At 35.8% G+C, this 22428-nt stretch overlaps 1 protein-coding gene across 1 annotated transcript in view; it reads right to left on the bottom strand.

The window, feature by feature from the left end:
- The window catches only part of DNAH7 (dynein axonemal heavy chain 7), a 185047-nt gene that overhangs the window by 89382 nt on the left and 73237 nt on the right, over positions 1 to 22428 (bottom strand). Inside the window, exons 26-36 of the mRNA XM_081142085.1 lie at positions 21504 to 21606; positions 21256 to 21383; positions 19475 to 19687; positions 16858 to 16956; positions 12742 to 12990; positions 9831 to 9980; positions 7237 to 7419; positions 6717 to 6893; positions 4917 to 5048; positions 3217 to 3441; positions 945 to 1142 (exon numbers count right to left, since the gene is read on the bottom strand). Coding sequence (XP_080998211.1) covers positions 945 to 1142; positions 3217 to 3441; positions 4917 to 5048; positions 6717 to 6893; positions 7237 to 7419; positions 9831 to 9980; positions 12742 to 12990; positions 16858 to 16956; positions 19475 to 19687; positions 21256 to 21383; positions 21504 to 21606 — 1857 coding nt within the window. The remainder of the gene's footprint in view (positions 1 to 944; positions 1143 to 3216; positions 3442 to 4916; positions 5049 to 6716; positions 6894 to 7236; positions 7420 to 9830; positions 9981 to 12741; positions 12991 to 16857; positions 16957 to 19474; positions 19688 to 21255; positions 21384 to 21503; positions 21607 to 22428) is intronic.

The raw sequence follows: 22428 nt of genomic DNA, 5'->3' as shown, positions 1-22428 counted from the left end.
GTAGAGGGCAGAGCAAAGGAAGAGAGGCGAGAGTCCTACTTCACTGGCTCCGCTGTCGTTCTCCCTCGGCTAATGCTTTCTTGCCCGCTGTCATGGCAAGCTTCCAAATGCTTGCTCTCTGAGAGGAGCAGCTGTGCAGGTCCTTCAGATACTCCAAAGCGACACCCACACTGCACAGTTCTCTGACATAGGGAACAAATGGGGATCCCTCACTGCTGTGGGCAGTCATCTAGAATGGATCCCAGGAACACTCAAATCCACTTATCTTCCATATTGTCCATCTGACCCTGGGGAAACTTGTACTTACTTGCCACGCAAAAGGCTGGGGGTGCTATTTACTATTAATTCCAGCCAGCTTTCTGTTTTCAGAAATCTGAAACTAGAGACAGCAACTGGTCTTTGATCAATATGACCCCCTAAACTCAAGGGAACACAGGCTGTGTAAAGCTACTGAAATGTGGGGCTTTATCTGTTACAGCAGCTAGCATTTTCTTAACTAACACACAATGGGTATGATTCCAGAAATCATTAAGAAAAATTACTACATTACTAAATTACTAAAAAATTACTAAAAACTTTTTAGGAAAAAATTGCTCAATTACTTATTACTACATAGTAACTATTCAGATAGTAAATAATTGAGAAATTTAAATATCTAGTGTAATTAACCAAAACACCTTTTCAAAGGATAGGAAATTCTTCACCCTGGACAAGCTATTTTTATTAAAATACCTAAAAAGAGACAGTAATTAGTGATATAAAATGGCATCATATCTTTAATCAATTTTCTAAAATAAATAGGCAATTACACAAAACTTCTTTGTGGCTTCAATACCAAAACACTTGAGTATTTAAAGATATTAAGTCTACTATTTCAGGTGGTTTTAAAAATTCTTAGGGGGCAACTCTGCACATTTTAATATGTAGATTTCTACAATACTTACAATAATATAAACACTCTTTCCAGTTCCTGTTGGTCCTACAAATATTGAAGGCTTTTGATGGGTGGTTAACAATTCCATTAATACTGAGTATCGAATTGTGTCCAGAGTTGGCACAATGATTTCATTAAACATCATATCCTTAGGAATTGGAGGAGCTTCTGCCAGTTTCTTTACCCATGGTTCCCATCTTCCTATTCCCTGTTTATAATAAACAGCCAAATAGGGAATATTATGTTATACTTTTAAGACCTCTGTACTCCTGTCCCATTATAGAAAAGATGAAAAATCAAGACCAAGAAACCCTAATATTTAAAGTTTTTATTTGCTTTAAACTTAAATTTTGTGTGAAATTAAGAAAAAACTGGGCTTTTATATAAATAAAAATGAAATTGCAATGTTTTGATATTTTTGATGCTCTAAAACCACTGATTATGACAACCCAAAGATCAGTTATTTTTGCCAAATGTTAGATTCTTTAATGGCATTGAGAAAATTGGGCTAATCAATGTATTAAAGAGCAAAGAAATTTATTCAATAAAAATTAACCAATATAAAAGTTTTTTCTACCTAGAACATCAGCTGCATATTGCTTGACTTTTATAATGGTATTTATAACAGCTTATCTTTGTGGTTTAAAAAAAACACCTAAAATTAATCTTTAACCATTTTTAAGTGTACAGTTCAATAGTGTTAATTATATCCACATTGTTGTGCAAAAGATATCTAGAATATATAAGATTTCTTAATATGATATTATGATGAATTAATATTATACAATGTCTTTGCATCCAATTAGCTTATGAACTAAAATTTTAATTTGCTATGACATTGTTTATAACAAAAAGTTTCAAATATATAATATTAACTCTTTCCTTAGAAAAACACCAGAGTCCTTTCCATTCTTACAGAATCAAATTCAAGTCCCTTATCAATCAAAACATATCAGAATTCAGGCCTATCCTGTCCTTCCTCCACATCTTCATATTTCCCACAACCCAGCTTTATTGATGGACCTACTGTTTCCATCAATAGGGCGTTGACACATGGCACTCTCTTGGCCTAGAGTGTTACATGACTCTCTTCTGAAAAGGTTAGGAACTCACTGAGAACAGTACTGTACTTTATTCATTTTTGTATTCTCTGGCATAGTGCTGTGCATATAGTAGAGATTTTTTTGAGGAGACTGAATTCACATCAGTTTGAAAATTGTATTGCAAAGAAATTTCTAGAACTTTCTAGAGCTGATGAATAAATAATTCCCTTTCCATATTTTGAAAATGCAATTGTTAGTAATTTGAAATAAAGAGATAATATCTTTCAGTTGGCAGGATGAAGAATCTCTTCTGAGGTGAGCTTGTCAATACACCTCCAGAGTCATAAAAGTTTAAAAATTGATACAGTAATTCTTTTTCTAGAAACTTACCTTAAAAAATAATCAGATATGAATACAATGACTTGTGTACAAGACTTATATTCACTAAAGCAGAAAAACTAAAAAACAACAAAAACAGTTTGATGTCCAAGAGTCAGACACTATTTGACTAGATCGTGGTCCATCCAGGTGATAGAAAATAGGGAGGCTTTAGAGAAATACATTTATTAAAGAAACATTAGTGAGATAGAAAGGTGTTCTCTTTATTAAGGGAAAAAGAAGGATCTAAAACTACCCATTGGTGATTCGGTGTGATCCCAACTTCACTTGGATCTGTATATATTTAAATAATATATATATTCTTAAACGACATCCTCAAAACAGTACTTATGGGAGCTGTACACAAAAACAAACAAGTAAACAAACACCACCCAGGTTTTCTTGTCCAGTCTGTTTGGGAAGCGCTGGATTAACACTACTAAACCAGCGGCGTGCATTCCTACGGGGCTGCTTAGCACCTGTGATATGCTAACGTGCACCATGAACCTCCAAGAAGTGTCCTTGACCAGTATGAACATAGTGCTGGAACAGATGTCATAATGTTATTTTATTCAGAGAGTACAATCGGCCCATCAGGTATTATTATTTATCTCATTTTATCAATGAGAAAAACAAGGTTCAGGAGGTTAAATAACTAGTCCAAGGCTATGCAGAAAGAAAGTGGTTTTACTAGGACTCAAACCCAGGTGTATCTGGCTTCAAAAGCCAGGGCACCTTCCTTACTCCCTGCTCTCTTAAGGTAAACGGGTGACACAGTGGCCACAAAGCCATTATGTGCTGTGTGTCTTGAAGGGGACTCTGCCAGGTTGGTACTTGCAAATCCTGCTTCAGAACTCTTACCTCAGTGATAAATTGATATTCGTAAACTGTTCCTTTTTCAGGAAACGGGACAGTTAGTGTTTTTGAAGACGTTTGTTCGGCAGCACTCAGTAACTTATACTTATTTTGAGTTAGTTCTGAAATTTGACCTTCCATTAGTTCTCGAAGAATCTTATTAAATTTCAATCGATCATCATCATTACAAGAAGCACCTATGGACCATATCAATGAAAACAGAAAAATGCCCTGTATTGGAGAAATAAAAAGATAGAATGAATTAAAAAATAACTCTAATCTTTCCTTGAAGCTTGAATCAGATTTGCCGATTAATATCTACGAAAGGAAATGAATAAACTGATATATGATAGTAGGTTATCTCAAGATTTTGTAACAATTAGTTTTTTAATCAAATTGCATGTTTTATAAAAATCTTATTATCAGAGAAGACAATACAATGTGAAGTATAATTTCTAGCCACAGTGAAACTTTAGAATGATTAGTCTGGAAAAATCACATGCTATTTTAAGTATATGGCAGGACCTTGGTATTAAAAGGGATGTGAGATAACTTTTTATAAATATAACAGAATATTTTAATAATGAATAATCAACCCACAGAATACATGTTTTTTAAATTTTAATTTTGATACAGTGATTTTTAAAAAGTAGAATGAACTCATATTCTTTTACTTACTTGTTGTAATAATTATTATTATTATTATTACTTACCTATTGTAATAATAATTATTATTATTACTTACCTGTTGTAATAACTAGAACTGTCATCTGGCAAGCGTTCTTCTTACCAGACTCAGGCAGAGGGAACAGGGTAGATGACAAGACCAACCACTAAAAAAGGAAACCTGTTGGCTTGTTTTAAAATCAAATCCCCTTTTTAGTGCCAATGCTAAAATAGTCTTGACTCTGCTCATAAAAGTTACGGACTCTGACACTGTTCACCTACTCTTAGATTACTCACAGACTGTTTCTCTCTGGAAACTATTTAAAACTAAATTAAAAATTAATGTATTTCATAAAATATAAACAATAAGAATAACATACTGACTACATAAGTGTTACTATTAGCAGCATATACTTTTTTATTAAAGAATATTCAAGGTCTGTTGATAATTTTACTTCCACTTTATAAATATGTTTATAGATTATATATTTTCTTGCTTTTCTCAATCCAAGTATATATGTATACACACATATGCACACATACACACACTCTGAATAATTATTAAGTCCAACGGGTTAAATCTGAAAAGAAACATCAATTGAGTTATCAGCTGTTAAAGTGTGTATACATTTTGGGGGGATACCTTGTATATGTTAAACATTTATATCTCACAAAAAAGAGAAAAGAGAAGAAAGTTGGGGGGGGGGGACAATGAATTGTTATGACTTGGCAGTTGAAGGAGAGGTGAATGTCAAATCATAAGTGACATTTTGGAGATGGATAATTTCTGAGGCTAATAAAATGACCCAAGATTTCAGTAGCAGATCTAAGAAAACCACTGGGCTCCACTCAAACCTCATGATGCAACAGAAGTGCCAATCTAGTCATTTTCCTACCAGCACCTGATATTTTGGGCTTGATTTTTTTCCCTCACTGTTCAGCTACCACCCATTGTCCAGCCCCTAATTCCAGGGGAAATTGAGTTTCATTAATTAGGAAGCATTGGGGAATGCAACAGATCCACAGGCAATGGACCTTACCTCAAGTAAAGAGTAAGTTTCTCGATCATTTCTCTCTTTTACTCTGGCTTCATCGGCAAAGTCATCCATAAAACAGTCTATTAGATTCATTAAGGATCGTACTAAATTTGCATCTGAAGTAGGAGATAATTCCTAAAAAAATCAGGAAAAAAGTCTATAAAGCAAATTAATTTAAACTAGGCACTAATTCAAATAGCATCAACTAATATTTATTGGACTCATTTAGTTCCAACAGCCATAGTATCTATGAAAAGGCACTATCATGATAATTCTGGTTTTGTAGGCAGGAAGACTGAGGCACACGTTTATTCCCTAGTCTAGAGTGTGGCAGCTGTGGATGTCACAACCAGGCAATATTTGTTCTTTAACCACTCATACTGAATCTCAAGTTTAAAAACTTACTATTACATGCTTAGTTAATTAATCAAAGACATAGATCCCAATTTTATACACAAAAACACTAAAAATTCTCTCAGAGAAGGCAATTAATTTGCTTATCTAAAATGCTTAATAAATAAAGCCCATTTTAAAACATCTTTATAAGCTACAGCAATACTCATAGTAAACTCATCCTTATGAAATGTATTTTCACATCTTGAAGAGCACTAAACATTGCTGGAGTGCTGTAAATGTCGCTCACTTTGCTTTTTGGGTTCTCGCCATGACAGCTTATAAACTAAATGAAATAATGTGTGTAGTTCTTAGCACCATGCAGCACACAGAAAGTTCTCAGTGAACATCTGTCTTCTTCCCTCCAAACTCTCCTCCAACCTTTAGAGTCGTATTGCTTCTGGTAAGAGGTAAACATTAACTCTGGAATGGACTCTCAGAAGGTGAGAAGCGGCTGACTTCATATTCAGCCCAGTCTCAGTAGAAGCAAGCAGAAATGACAACAGAGCTGCAGACTAAGGGCGGGACTACCTGTCGCTGACACAACACTGAAATACAGATAAACGGGATGCAATACACAGACCGTGTATCATAGAAATGCACACTTGAAACCTTTATGATCCTATTAACCAATGTCACCTGAATAAATTTAATTAAATAATACAAATAGTTATTACTAAAACTAGGACAGATATTTATGACTCCACAGCAAATAACATTCATTCATAATTCCTTCGAGAGAGGGCATAAAGGCCAAGTAATTTTGGAAAGCTCGCATTAAAAGTGGGTCTTTTTCTGTTTTGCTATTGAAAGGATGACTTTCAGTTCATGGAAAATTAATTTACTTGGAAGATCTACATTCTCTGAGTGTGAGAAGAAGAAAAAAGTCACGTAGCTTATTTTGTTATGACTTCAGTCGATGCCTGTTTAATGTGTTTTGTGTGTGGTCCTTGTTTTTTCTTGGTTTGTTGTCGTCACCCTGGGATATTTTTTTCCATTGGTTTTTAGAGACAGTGAAAGGGACTGGGGGGGGGGGGGGGGAGAGACATCAGTGTGAGGGACACATTGACTGGCTGCCTCCTGCATGCATCCTGGCCGGGGCTGGGGATCGAGCCTGCAACTGAGGTATGTGCCCTTGACCGGAATCAAACCCGACACCCTTCAGTCTGAGGGACAAGGCCCTAGCCACTGAGCCAAACAGACCAGGGACACTTACACTATTTTTGATGGAATAAGTATATGAATAAAAATCTCTTTACTTTAATTAGCAAAAAGCTTTTAGTCAAACCAATTAAGAAATTATTTTAGTATCTAGTAGCTGGCAATAAAAGCAGACGTTAAAATTGATACATTTGGCTAATTTGGATTTTCCATTTATTTTTTAAATCTTAAAATTCCCATCCCTCTTACCTTTGTGTGCTTTCTAATAAATTCGACAGAAACAGGGACCATTCTGTCAAATAAGCTCATTATAAATTCCTTCTGAGTAACACTGACTGTAGCAGGTAAGAGATTTAGCCAAGACATCATCAATGGTCTCCAGCCTAACATGTGAGGCTCCATGTAAATCATTCCACATCTGGAAACCTGCAAAGACAAAAACCGTCTACCATCTAGGTGATGCTTATAAAAGAAATATGACTTGGTACATCTGTTTCTTACAAACTCTTTTTTGGGGAAAAAAGCTTTATTTTATTTAATTTCATGATCTAAATTTTTATGTCTCACTTTACCAAATGGTCACAAAGGAAAAAAAAACTGACTCAAATTTGTCAAGGTACATCAACAGGTACATCTGCTCCTGGAAAATCCCAGGTTGCTGTCTAAGTGAATTCTACTAATACTTTTCATTTAAAGTCAAAGTTATTCAGTAATAGAAGCATTTAGCACATTCCAAATTTATAAGCAGATGTCAAAACTGAGAACTTACAGTGGCAGGAGAAGCGACTTCCAAATCCATTGGTTCAAAAATAAGATTCATTTGTGGTGACATCTGAATAATCTCGCCACTCATCAGACACAGCTTCTTGTTGTCGTCCAGTACGGTATTCATGTTCTCGATCCATACTGCATCGACTGGCCCATCAAAAATTAGCCATTTCCTGTCTGGTGTCTGGTTTATGCATATGGTGAACACAGGGCAAAAATGTGGTAATGGTAATAATATATGGAAGCGGCTCAATACTATCTCAAAACGTAAAATGCTAACTCTTTCAAAATTAATTTCACCACAAAAATGAAAAGGTACCTTCTGAATAATGTATATATGTGAATGAAGTATATATATATATAAAGAACATGTAGAATATATGTAGAATAAAGGATATATATAGAGAGAAAGAGAGACATTGTCACTGAAGAAGCCTATACAGGATGTGGCAAAAGTAGGTTTACAGTTGTTTATATGGAAAATAATACAATAACTAATAAATAATAATACAAGAATAAACTGTGTTTCGTGTACTCACAACTGTAAACCTACTTTTGTCCCACACAGTATATTCCACGGACGAGACACAATATAGCATCTTTTCTTAAGATTCTTTTTCAATGTTTCTGAATTCATATGTAACACATTTTAGAAAGTATTATAAGTTAAAAACGTAATTGCCAGGGAAAACAGCATTTTCACTTGGATTATCTGACTATATATAGTATTGTGTTCATATATATTACTTACTCTTGCGTGCTAAGTCAGATTTTTTGTTCCCTCCACACACATACATATACATACACCTCTTGGGCTGAACTACCTCATTGAGGTATAGGACATTAATAGCAATATAACATTCACAGTCCCACAACGATAAATATAAAAATATTTACACATTGTCCGGAATACAGTAAATGCTCAATAAACTTATTAAGGAGTGGCCAGGTATTTGCTGGGAAGGGCAAAAACAGGTTCTCCTTTCCAGATCCTTAAGAATCAGCCTCTTTACGTACAGAGACGATGCCTTGGTTCAAATTCGGCAAATGTGAATTTGAGTTGAACAATTTGAATCCATCTTCACACATTCTCAGTTCCTATGGCCGAATGCATTAATCTATGAGACAGTGGCCTGTCATGGGCTCGGGCCACCACACACTCACACTCAGAGGTCAGCTCTGGCCGAGTTCAGGAAGGGCCCATACTTCAGAGATTAACTTTCCCTCCTGTTGTTGGCTTCCCAGGCCTGTTAATATTCACTTTGGAAAACACTGTCTTGTCATGGCAACATGTTGGGCTTTGTAGTCTGAAGGACCTCACTATTAATTTGGCTCTACTACTTATCAGCTATGTGACTTTAGGTCATCTACTTAGCCTCCCTGAAACTCAATAGTTATGGAACACAGCTTCCTGGAAAATGTAAGCTGTGTAACTAAGTATAAAATGGAAGCAATCTCATGATTATTTCTGTATAAATAATGTAACTGCATACATTATTTAGATCCTTCATATGTTAATCTGGGCCAAAGTGCATCCAGTGTAGTAAGAGGACTTGAGAAGTTACATCAATAGCCCCAGATCTCTCCCTGCCTTACCTGTGCTTCAGGATTACTTTTACCCCTGAAATTACTAGTAAAGCTTGACACTGTGCAAGGTCTCTGCTCCAAGAGAGCCTATCCTTATGTTACTAATTGCCCAAGATCCTTCAGCCAATAGTAGTAGAGCTGAGACTTGATGTTATTACACTGACTCATGGGTCATTATCATCTGGGTTTTCAAGTGGAAAAAGAGCACCAGATTTAATATGTATGTGATCAAAGTAAAGGAAACATTCCATTTATTTATTAAATTTTTAAATAAATCTCTCTAGCCTAGGCCCTTTTTCTTTTAAGACTAGCCTTAGCGAGCTGTTTCCCATATGATCACACTCTATAGAGAGCCTGATAACATATGACAACCAAGAAACCATTTATTGGTCTGTGAACTTTATGTTAGGGTGGGCAACAGCCACTCAGCAGAATAAGCAGACTAAGCCAGGAGAGGTAAGTACCCGCTCCCATTCACAGCAGTCAGAGCTGGCATATCCCTTACGTCTTCTGCTTTCCACAGGAAGCGCACTGTCCTCTTAACGCACCAGAGGGACAGTGTTGGAACGTTGAAACATCATTCTGTAATGGTCTGCAATTTCTTCTCTAAACACCGGAGTATATCTAACCACCAGTGGGTGTACCAGTGACAGGGGCTCTACAGCAGGGCAAAGGAAGGGCATCGCTGAGGGGGCAACAGGACCATGCTATTTTGAGGCCTGCCTTCCTGGGTCATTTAGCCTGAGGGAAGATCACCAGAAACACCTCCTCCTGCCCTCTCTTCTGTGTGCACACCAGGGCAAAGGTGCCTGCCTGCAAGGTCTCTGGCACTTTCATGGATGTGCATGAGGTTCTTCACAGAAACACTGTAGACTATCCAGTAATGTGTTCTAAGTAAATCTCTTGAGCTATACATATGTTTGTTGGAAACAACTGAAAAAATCAGAAATTGGTGAGAAGGGAATATCATAGGTTTCTAAACGTGCGTGCAAGAGCGTTAGCACTTACCACAGAAGAAGCAAATGCTCTAAAACTGACAGCGAGGATCCCGTCAGACCACTCGTGTGACACCAAATCAAACTGTCCATACAGCTGGCCCATCGTGACAGACTTCGGGTTTAAAACAGTAATTTGAACCTTGTTTTCTTCCATTAAACCCTTAATGGGAAAAAAAAAAATCAATCAATCAACTTATTTATTTATAGTTTGAAGAGTAGTGTCTTTATTTATAGAAAACATAATTGTGTATATAAAAAATCCTAAAGACTCTACAAGGAAACTACCAGAAGTAAGGAGTACCTTTAACAAGGCTCCAATACACAAGGTCAACATGTAAAAATAGACTATATTTTCTATGCCAATAAAAAATTGAAAAATAAATTTTTTTAAAATACCATTTACAATAGTATTTAAAAACTCACAAAGTTAGCAAATGTTGTACAAGATCTATAAATCTAAAACTACAAAACAGGAGTTGGCGTTTTTTTGGGGAAAGGGTCAGATAGATAATTATAGGCTTTGCAGGTTACATATGATCTGTGACATATTCTGCTTTTCTTTCTTTCCTTCTTTTTAAAAACCTTAAAGAATGTTAACACCATTACAAAATCTGACTTTGGACTGAAAGAAAATTGAAAGATCTAAATAGAGAGAAATATGTACCATTCTCATGGAAAAGTTAATACTGGTAAGTTGTCAATTTCAACCAGAACACTGAAAACTGGTTGTGGAATTATTATAAGAGATGTTAATACCATTGGGGCATAGGCTTCTTTGGTTTTTAATTAATAGATTTCATTTTTTAATAGTAGTTTTCCGTTTACAGAAAATTGAGCAGAAAGTACAGAGATTCTCACATATTCCTTTCCTCCTCTCCCCTTCATCCTGGATCTCCTGCAATATATTAAGTCCTTGCATTGGTGTGGTACATTCTTATGATTGATGAGCTGATATTGAGACATTGTTATCAAGTAAAGCCCATGGTTTACATTAGGGTTCATTCTTTTTTTAAAAAATATATTTTTACTGATTTCAGAGAGAGGAAGGGAGAGGGAGAGAGAGAGAAAGAAACATCAATGATGAGAGTCATTAATCGGCTGCCTCTTGCACACACCCTGCTGGGGATCAAGCCTGCAACCCCGGCATGTGCCCTGACCAGGAATCGAACCTCCGTCTCCTGGATCCTAGGTTGACACTCAACCGCTGAGCCACGCCCAGCTGAGCAGGGTTCATTCTTTGTATTGTATAGTTCTATGGGTTCTGTCAAATACATGATGTCATCTATCCACCATTTCAATACCACAGAATAGTTCCACTGCCCTAAAAATCCTGTGCTCTATCTATTCATAATCATTTCATGTTTATATATAACAACATAACAAGTTCAATTCTTCCCAATATTATCTTCCCCCCACCACCCCAGAGCTTGGGACGTAAACTACCAAACAGAAGAAAAGATGTGGGAATGACAATATTAAGGAGTAAAACAGGCTCAAGGTCTTTGCTTTCTTGTCTCGGGCCAGGAAGTGGAAAACAAAGTGCCTTCCTAAATTCAAAGTATGGGAAAGCTCTGTCAGTCTTCTTAGAAGGAAGTTGCTACCACCAAACAGAGGTTTCTGTCCCAGATGCAGCAAGGCTAGTGTGAAGCTGTAGCTTGCATGCAGTGGCTATGAAGGCCTGTCCCTTAGGTCACCACAATGCCACTCTTAGAATTTCTAGGTAGTGAACCTTTGAGGCTTTACAGTTAGACCAGAATACATGTTCATACCTTCACCTTCTTTAATCTTTGAGTGGCACCACATTTAGCTCTTTTAGTGACTTTTTTTTAATAGCAAAAAAATCAGTCCAGTGTAATAATAAAAAAAACAAAACAGAAAAAATGCAAACAAACCCAAACCAAGAAAACAAAGGCAGGGCGGTAGAGGGGAGGGAAGGGAAGAGAAGGGAGGAGAGAAAAGGAAATAGCATGAAAGTATAAAGCAGAAGAAACAGATGACAGAAATAATTAGCTTATCAGTTTGTATAATAAATATAAATGAATTTAAACAACCCCCCCCCCGCCATGTAAAGATAAAGACCATCAACTTGGAGAAAATAAAAACCAAACTATTTACTCTCTATAAAAAATAAATCACAGTGACACCCAGAGTTACAATTAAAGACATGGGCAAATATATATGCAAGGAGAACACATGGGTTGCTATATTGAAATTAGATGCAGGGGATACAAGGCAAATAACAGGACAAGTACATAATTTTATATTGGTTGAAGGGGAGACTGCACAGTGAACATATAATGATCACAAATCCCATCTAGGCTATGAACACTGAAATATGTGAAGCAAAAACTATTTAAAACACAAGTAGACAGAAATGCAATATTAGTTGGAGAATTTTAAAAAGCCTCATTCCTTTAGCATATCAAAGTGCACCCAACTGTAATGTGTAGGACAGAAATTTTGAATAATAGAATACTTATTTTTATTATATATATGCATACACATATATAATATACACACAAAAACGCACACATTTCAATTCTGTACCACAAGCAGCCAGTAATAGAAGTTGGCATTATAGTTATAATTACCCAGAAAATAAATACTCTCCTAAAAGTATGAAAACAAAACCATCAGATTTTTTCATGTTTCCAGACTTTTTACTACAATGACCATGTGTTACCTTTATAATTAAACTTTTTAAAAACAGAAATAAAAGGTTGAGAGAAAAACACGTGGCATACCCTTTACAGGCTGAACTTCCTACTTGCTTCATATAACTTCTCTACTTTCATTTTCTCTTTGACTCACTTTTTTCATGATTTTAAGTTGCTGCATTAAACTATCTTTTAAAATGACCATAGATTGTATCTTGCATAAACCTGATTATAAATAAATCAATGTATTTATAACACACTTACTTTTTCACAAATATCATGTAGTGCTCCAGCTAAGACGCGATATGCACTGGTTTTTCCTCCAAATGGTTCTCCAACAATCATAAAACCATGGCGCACAATCATCATTTCATATATCTGGAGAATCTTCTCAGAAAAGAAAGTGGTCATTTGCAAATTCATGGCATCACAGTTGTCTTTGATAGCGGTCAGCAAATCATTGTAATCTGGTTTTGGCAATTTCACTCCAGGAAACAAATCTGAAGTAATTCCCTGATGATAGAAGATTTGAGGATTTATATTATATATTTATACACTTACTATCTATTCATATATACATATGCATATATATGTATACACACATATATACACATATGCACATATACATTTATACAGATATATATACACATAAACATGATATAATTTCTCTCATCCTCATACTTAATATTCATGGAAATTGAGCAGTTAAATAATAGCTCAACAGTATTTTAACAGCTTTATAGAGGTATGATTGACATAAGTTCTATATATTTAAAGTGTACAATTTGATAAGCGAAACAATCAAGTCAATCAAGATGATCACGTATCTATCACTCCCAAAAGTTTCCTTGTGACATTTTGTAACCCTCCTTCCCTCCTCTCCTTACTGCCTCCTACCTCCACCCCTGGGTGACCACTGATTTGCTTTCTGTTACTATTTTTATTTGCATTATTTAGAATTTAATATAAATTATATATTACTACTTTTTCTTGTCTGGCTTCTTTCACTTGGCATAAAGATTTGGAAATTCACTCGTCTCGGCATGTGTCAACAGTTCATTGTACTGAAGTATTCCCTTGCATTGAAGTGGCCCAGTTTTTAAATCCATTCCCCTATTGACTGACATTTCAATTGTTTCCAGTTTGGGGTTATTACAAATAAAGCTGCTATGAACATTTGTGTAGAAGTCCTTTTTATGCACAAAGGATCTCATTTCTCTTGGGTGAGCACTGAGGAGTAGAATACCTGGACAATACGGTGGGTGTGTGTTTAACATTTTAGGAAATTGCCTGCTTTCCGCCCGGAGTGTATGAGAGTTCCAGTATTTGGTATGAGCAGGCTTTAATCTGAACCATACAAATCGTGTGCAATGGCACTTTATTTGGCTTCAATTTGCATTTCCCAATGATTGACATTTTTGCATGTGCTTATTTGCCATACATATATCGTTTTCAGTAAAAGTGCCTGCTCAAATCTTTTGCCGATTTTTAGTGTTTGTTTTTTCTCAATGGTAACTTTTGAGCATTTAAAAAATATTATGCATGCAAGTCCTCCGTCATATATCTTATTTGTGAATATTTTTCCTAGTGTGTAAATTGTCTTTCATTCTTTTACCAGTATCTTTCAAAGAACAAACTTTTTAATTTTTATGTCCATTTTATCAATTTATTGTTATATGCCTTGTGCTTTTGATGTTGTATTTAAGAAATTTTTGCCTAACCCAATGTCACAAGGTATTTCTTCTGTTTTCTTCTAGAAATGTTACAGCTTTACAGTATGTTTAAGTTAAAAAGTTAGACAATGAGGGCAATCGGATTTTAAAGTTAACTCTAAAGACTGTCATATTGGTATAAAGATGGACAAATATATCAATGGAACAGAATAGGGAGTCCAGAAATAACCCACAACTCATTCTCAACAATGGCACAGAGGCAATTCCTCAGATAAAAGATAAGAGAGTCTTCAACAAGTGAAGCTAGAATACCTGGATTTGCCAAAACAAACTTGAACTTCAGTCCATATCTCTTACCATATAGGAAAATGAGTTCAGAAGCATGTTAATCATTGAAGTAGGTAGTATTTTAATCAGCTGGCGTCCCTTAAAAACTCATGGAGCCTCAGAGTGTGACCTTATTTGGAAAGAGGGTCTTTGCAGATGTAAGTTAAGTTTGACGAAGTGATACTGGGCCCTAAATCCCATGATTGTTGTCTTTATAATAGAAAGGAAAAAATGATTCAGACAGAAAGACACCTAGGGAAGAAGGCCCTGCAGTGATGAAGGCTGAGCTTGGAGTGATGCCACGCCAAGTCAATGATTATAAATCTGGTGCCAGTAGCCACCAGAAACTAAGAGGCAAGTAAGGATTCTTTCCCAGAGCCTTCAAAGGTAGCCAGCACCTCGATTTCAGACTGTGAGAGAATAAACTTATGTTGTCTTAAGCTACCAAGTTTGTGGTACTTTGTTATGGTAGCTTTAGGAAGCGAATACAATCATATAATATATGATTGGAAAGAACTGTAATTCCGCAATTAGTGTTCATGAACATATAAAGTGAACTGCAAGCTCTCAGAAACCTTCCTTTATAAACTACTAAGGCTATTTTATAAGTACTATAAGATCCTATGTGAGAAATAGGACTATTTTTTTTACTCTGAAGGTAAAAGTAAAAATTCAGAAGAGCTTTATATGCAAGTATACAGTTGAGCTATACTTTAGAATTTGCAAATTTCAAGTTTAATTACTCCTAAATTTAATTCTTTAAATGCTGTTATGTTGAAACATAATCCTACTTCATCAAAGTACTAAGTTTCCTTGGGACAAAGAAGAGAAAAGGCAATGCAGTAGAGTGGTTAAGAGCACTCTACCGCCTGACTGTGTGGTTGGAACCCCCACTCCCTCACGTACTGGCCACAAATACAGGATACTTATCATCTCTGTGCTTCAGTTTCACCAGCTGTAAATCAGGGATAGGGACAGCACCTGCCCCACTGGATCATTATCAGTATTTAATAAATTACTATTAGCAAAGCTCTTAAAATAGCATCTGGTCCATAGTAAGTGCATACCGCTTTCTAAATTAAAAAAAAAATCTCAAATTGTTCAAATTCTTTATGGTTAACCTGGAAAGGAGCAGGTATCTCCAGCACATGTTTGGTATTGAGTAGTTCTCAACAAAAACCCCACCAGGTAGAGCTGGAAACACGTGGCGTTGTTCTTCTGATTGTCACAGTGGGAGAGGTCTGTAGACACTGGGGGCAGGGGGCAGGGAAAGAAACTTTCTGAGTGTAAGGGACAGACTCTCACAACAAGGAGCTGTCCTAACTGGAAACGCCGATCATGCTGTTTGTGAAACACTGCTCAGGAAACATTCACTGGGTGAACACACAACTGCAAGGGAATGGGCTAGCGAGGGATACCTCCACCTCAGGAAGGCAAGCGTGTTCGCTCCTGGGAGGTCTGCGCGGGGTTCTAGCACCAAAGACTGAAGGAAACTTTAGGAAGCACATGGGTGCCCACTCCTTGCAGCTTTGTTCTATAAATACTCGCACGGCCAGCTCTAAATCCTAAGGGAAGCTGCTTTCTGAAGGACGCCACGGGGCTGCTACGGATGACTAACGGCACTGGCCCTCGAGGCAGGGGCAGTGCCACTTCTCCACCTGTGACAGTCACAACAACTTCGGTTTTTACACCCTGGAAGCTAACTGCCTGCTTCCAGGCAGCACAAGTTCATGCAACATCTAATATTTCTCGGGGGCCCACGCCCCGCCTCACTGATTTCTTCTACCTGAGACGGGAAGAAGAAAAAAACGAAATCAAATTATAGGATGGAAGCTTCTACCATCACTCTAATACTCTTATCAGTCATTTTTAATCCAATCTTAAAATATAACAGGATTAATATGCTTAGTTCTTACCTTAAATCATCCTGAAAATCCAATTTCATAAAAGCTGTTGCACTCTTTTCAAAGAATTAAGCTTTTTTAAATTTTTTATTACTTCAATCACTAATTTAACAAACAATTACCAAGTACCTATTCTGTGCAAGGGAGTCGATGCTGTGCTAGACGGATTACTTCCCTTCACGGACCCTACATTCTATTGTATCTTATAAGCAAACATATTTTGTAACTTTTGTGTGCTCATTATATTCTGAAGTTAAAAAAAAGTACTATTTTAAAATCCCAAGTTGTTAAAAGTCATCTGAAGCAACAAAGTTAGCTAAACACACGTCACATAAAATGTGGAATGATCTATGTTTCTCTGTGCCATATCACTGCTTTCTATAATGGAAGTTTCTCCTAGGGAGTTGCAAACTTAGACATTTGATAAGTACATTATTATAAGAGTTTTGCTACATTGAAATAATAAATGTTCTTACCTCAAAGAGTGGTAAATCATGAGCCAAAAATTTTGGCAGATTTACATCAATAATAGATCTAAGCAGCAAAATTTCTTCATTTTCATTTGGATATTTCAGCTAAAAGAAAATATACTCATGATGATGTCAGCATCTCTTAACTGCAACCCTGAATTCTCTCTCTCTCTCTCTCTCTCTCTCTCACACACACACACACACACACACACACACACACATACAGGCCCAAGAGGCAATTTAAACCTATGCCAAATTATTAATTATTTTCATTTAGTTGGATTGTTATTAATTTTAGAAACTAACCTTTATTCTTGTTGAATTCTCCACTAATTAATCATGAAAACCTAGGCTGAACTAACTATCTCTTCACAGATGCTCTGAGTAAAAAGCTATTGGCATGAATTCAATATAATGTAGGAGCAGCCACTGGCTCCATATTGAGTAAGAGCTTGCTTGTCCTATGCATTCAAGACAAGTAGTGAGTGGGCTGGTTAAGTGGAAATAATCATTGAAAGTGCGCAATCATTTTTCAGAGATGCATTTAAATTTGAAACATATTAACATTCACATATATGCCCATATTTTTATGCCAAGGCCTTTTTCTCTGAGTGTAGAGTTTGGCATTAATTTTCTTGCAAAAAAACACCTCGATGCATCATCTGCTCCATCTAGAGTTTTTAGTGTTCTGGTTTTGTTTTTTAAAGGAGATCAAGCTCTTCACATATTTGTGAGACAATCTAAGTGTAGCACCCTTATCAATTTTTAAGTTTTTTTCCGTCTTAAACACTGTTCTTATCCACACCTAATTCAAATGCATTTTTTAGCCTTTCATCTTACTGAATCTTTCTTAAACAATGAACTCAGTTTTCATAAAAACAAAACTCTTTTCATGTTTGTATATCATCTGTTTCCTTGACATTTAATTAAATGACATAATAACAGTAACATTCTAACTGGCTTCAGACAGTTTCGGGACACAAGCAAACTTTCTCTGGGTAAGGAGCACAGCTCATCTGATAGAAAGTGGAGGGGGAGCAGCGTGCTGGCTGAGAGCACAGTACAGGGTGTGCTGGTGTGTTGCAGACAGAGTGGCGACGGTGGTTAATGTGCTAAGTCACTTAAATAGAGGGTGTTTTAGAAAACGTGTATTAAATTTTAAAACACCTGTGGTAAATCCAAAGTTTACTGGTTGAACTCTGAACTTGTTGCTCATGCCCATAATAAGGTTCACATACTTCACAGAAATCTGAACTCAGAATTATTTCTCCCTACTTCAATACTTCACTCAACATCTCCAAAGTTTCACCTATCATCTTACAGTTAATTTTCCAGAACCCTCTTCCCCTTCTCTAGAATCTTTCTGCCTAATAAATTCTTTGTTCCTACCTAACCAACTTGAGCCTTACAAAGTCAGTGATGCCTGGCAGTCAAGTTCAGCTGCCTCTGAATCTCCAGAGCTCCCAATATCAAAGCTAGTCCTGCTCATGTAAACTTTGTCTTTGGATCAATTTAACCACACACAAATTAGAAAGTGTCAAAAGTTTGTTATTTGAGAGGCTGTTATTTTAAAGCAAATGTTTAAATTGCTTCTTGATATAATAGAAACAAACTTCAAAATTTTCAAGGCAACACATTCCACAATTCTAAATTAGCTTTGGACAGAGAATGACAGGATTCATTTGCTGTGTAACTTTAATAGCTCAATTCCATAGCCAAGATGTCAGTGATGACATACACCAGGACATGCATTATCTTTCCCATTATCTGACCATAATGTAATCATGGCATGCCAGGTTAATACAAACTGTTGCTTCTAGGTGCATTTGTTTATTGCAAAAAATGCAATGACATGTTAGGCTAATGTGAAATAGAATATTACCACTATATATCAGAATTCTTGGTAACATTATTATGGAAGATAAAAATGCATACCATTGCTTTTAATCAGGTAGGATGTATTTTAAAATCTTTATCTTCTACAAATCATGAATATGAAAATTTTATAAACTCCAAGGTCACATTTTGTATTTTGCTGTTAGCTATAGCCTAGCATGCTTGCTTTCATAAAGAACTAATGCACAGTTACATTTCATGGTTCCACAAAATACTACCAAGGAGAAGTTACCCACACCCTAGAATATTTGGGTTTTTCATCTATACTTGTGATTTATATCATTTTAAAATGCAAACATTATATTGCAAATCTATTACTGCTAGACTACAGTTAGCTGCAATTGTATAATTATATTAAATGACAGTGTTTAGGGACTTTTGTATGTATTTATTAATTATAGATTATTTCCTTTAAAGCTATGCATGTTCATGTAGAATGAAAGCCTTCAAAATATTTCTCAGCAACAAAGAATTTGATTCCTTGGTAGGACCTAATTTTTATATTTAAAATGATGGGACAGAATTCAAATCACTAAGAATTAAGACTCAGGTTTTACAAATCATAAAATTTCCTTTTTCACATGTGCAAATAATCAGTTTTTTAGAACAATAAAGGAATGTTTTTCAGTTGATGAAACCAACTAGTTACTTAAACTCTGTGAAGACACATGGTCCTGAAATTTACAAATAGGAAATGCCTGAGTGAAAAACAGCTTTGCTTCGCTACCTTTAGATTCCCTGCAGCAGTGAGCACTGACTTCACAGCTCTCATTCCATAGTCATAGTGATGTTGCGATGACAGTTGTTCTGAACACAGGCGATAAGTAGCCACAATTTTTACCGACAGTGGCCGAGCTGTGACAAAGCCACAGGAGTACAGGACTATTTCGGCAATCATAGCATAGTCAGGCACCATCATTGCTACTGTCCGAAAGAGAGCCTACGGGAGTGGAAAAAAGATGTGCTTTTAAAAACACCATCATAAAGATAACCCTACTCCTTATTTCATAATGTGTTAATTTTATAGCTTTTCAGCAATATGAGTAAATTACAATGTCCAATTCTTATAGGAAAAAAACACTTTATTTAAAAAATTGGCTTCTCAAAGAATTTATATGCATATATGCACAGCCCAAGGACACGGACAATGGTGGGGAGAGGGACTGGGGAGGGGGATGGGACGGCGTGGAACGGGTCATTGGGGAGAAAAAGGGACATCTGTAGTATTTTAAACAAAAATAAACAAAAAAATTGGCCTCTCAATATTGTTATATAATAAATGTATTATTAACTTTTTATATAAATATTTTTCCTTAAATTATGTTTTAAGAACTTTCAGATTTCTATCTTACTTAAATATTTGGTGAATTATTAATTCACGCAAGTGTCAAAGTATCAATTATGTTCTGTTCTTCTGAGGAAATGACATGTTATAGGGAAAGAGCACTGGACCCTGCAGGACTCTGCAGGGGTGTCCAAAAACTGGGCTTCTCATCTGGACTGGTGAGAAAGTGCCTGGTGTTGGGAGGCTGGGCTTCAGGTGAGGCTTTCTAGTGGAAGGAATGCAGGCTTGAGAGTCAGAAGACGGGTTTGGAGCTGCAATCACAGCCCAATATTCTTCAGTATTGTTCACTACCCACTGGCCATAAACATGCAACCCACCAGAAAAGTGAAGATTCTAGTCTGTTCCATTGGAAAAGTGTTTTTGTTATTTTTACCAAAAATAAAAATAAAAATAAAATGGTGCTGGGTATTAATGAGAATTGAGAATTGCTGTAGGGTGTAAATAGTTTCAACCTTTGTTAGAAGACAGCTTAGCAACATAGCTCTTTGTCCTATGACTCAACCTAAGGAAATATTTTTATTTTATTTTTTTTTGGTCTTTTTAAAATTATTGTTCAAACTATTACAGATGTTCCCTTTTTTCCCCACTGACCCCTTGCACCCTGCACCCACACTCCCCTCCCCAGGCTAAGGAAATATTTTTAAATAGAGAAAAGACTTAAGTAGAAACTGCCCATTGCAATATTATTTACAATGCAGGAAAATGAAAAGCAAACTAAATGTCCAACAGTAAGCTATAATTCACTAAACTTATAGAATTATGTTTAAAAAGATAGGAAAATGCTCGTGTTACACTCTTGAAAAACACACACAGTATACACAGTTGTCTGATTTCAGCATTTAAAACTGACATTTTAAAAGGCATTTAAAGTTGGAGGATACAATATAGTAAGCAGCAGAATGGATGGATACATTTTCGCAATTTCCTGTATTTTCTAATTTTCTATAATTACCACAAATTTTAAATATAAGTTTTGGAAATTGTATATGGCTTTAATATTTTCTAAAGGTACTCACAGCTTTAAAAATTATTTTATAAAAGTTAAAATATAACACCTAAAAGCAAATATTTTGCATATTCAAGGATAGCATGTTCTTTCTTTTTATATATTGACTTTGTAAATTACAGGAAGGAAATGGATGACATAATTGCCCTTTCCATACCTTCAGATTATCTGGCAGTTCCGATCGCCCAGCATACCCAGGATTCATTGTTATAAAGACAGCACATGTGGGGTCAAGTTTTAGTTCAGTTCCTTCAAATACTAGTATATCGGCACCTGCGTTAATACCTGTGGGTAATCAAGAATGAAATGACTTAGCAATTCCATATATAAGTGTGACTTGTGCCATTCATCACCTCTCATATTTCTACTTTTTTCATATAATACAAAGACAAACTAGTTCGTTACCTCTTTGGATGGTAAGAATTTGTTGAGCAACCACAGAAAGTACTTCCAAATCAATTCTGTTAAACTCATCAAAGCAAGCCCAGGCTCCACAAGATAACAATCCCTGGGAAAAAACAGTAATGAAATTTTTCAATTGTGTCTGATTGAATATTTCATTGAAATGTTGCATTTTCACCTGATCTTGTCAAGGATTTAATATCTATCAAGGAAATTGCTATTCACCTTTATCTCTCAAGATGGCTTTTCTTATTACCAATTCATTATGATGCATGAATAAAGGGTTTGATCTATTGGAAAAATTTTTCAATTGATTTTTTAACTTTTTGTATATTTTTAGCATTTAGATGTACACCTGTAATTTCAAAGCCTTTCTTATTTTTTATTTACAAGCATATTTTATTTGTTTTTTCCATATGGACTCCATAGAATGGGTTGTAATAATCCTCTAAATAAGATGACTTCTGTTGCCGATGAAACTTCTTTGTGGTCTGAGGTCCTCAACTAACATAGTTTGAGGCCCTCGTTAGCAATCCTAACTCACAGCTACCTCACAAATATGTGCCGTTTGGTCATGAGGAAAAACTGGAAAATCAAGCCTGAGTCATTCAGTCCAGATTCAGATACACTTAAAACTTTTTATTTAACATACACTTATTGAATGTACATTCTGTATAGGTTGTATGTATGTGTGTTTTGTTACGTACCTGCTAGGTGCATGGCACTTTGTATCTATCGTTTATGTAAGGAAACTAAGACTGTATCACATAAGATGTTAAGTAATTAGCACAGGTCCACACAACTAATACTGGCTGAGCTTGGATCTATACACACAGTTCAATCTACTGAACCACACTGGATTAAACATGAACTCTTTGCATGTCAAAGAATGTTCATTTTCATTACTTAGACAAGATTCTATCTGTGA

This window comes from Miniopterus schreibersii (assembly GCF_964146895.1).
Source record: "Miniopterus schreibersii genome assembly, chromosome: 7".
Classification (NCBI taxonomy): domain Eukaryota; kingdom Metazoa; phylum Chordata; class Mammalia; order Chiroptera; family Miniopteridae; genus Miniopterus; species Miniopterus schreibersii.
Note: the sequence above shows the minus strand (reverse complement) of the source record. Positions and strands in the feature narration are given on the sequence as shown.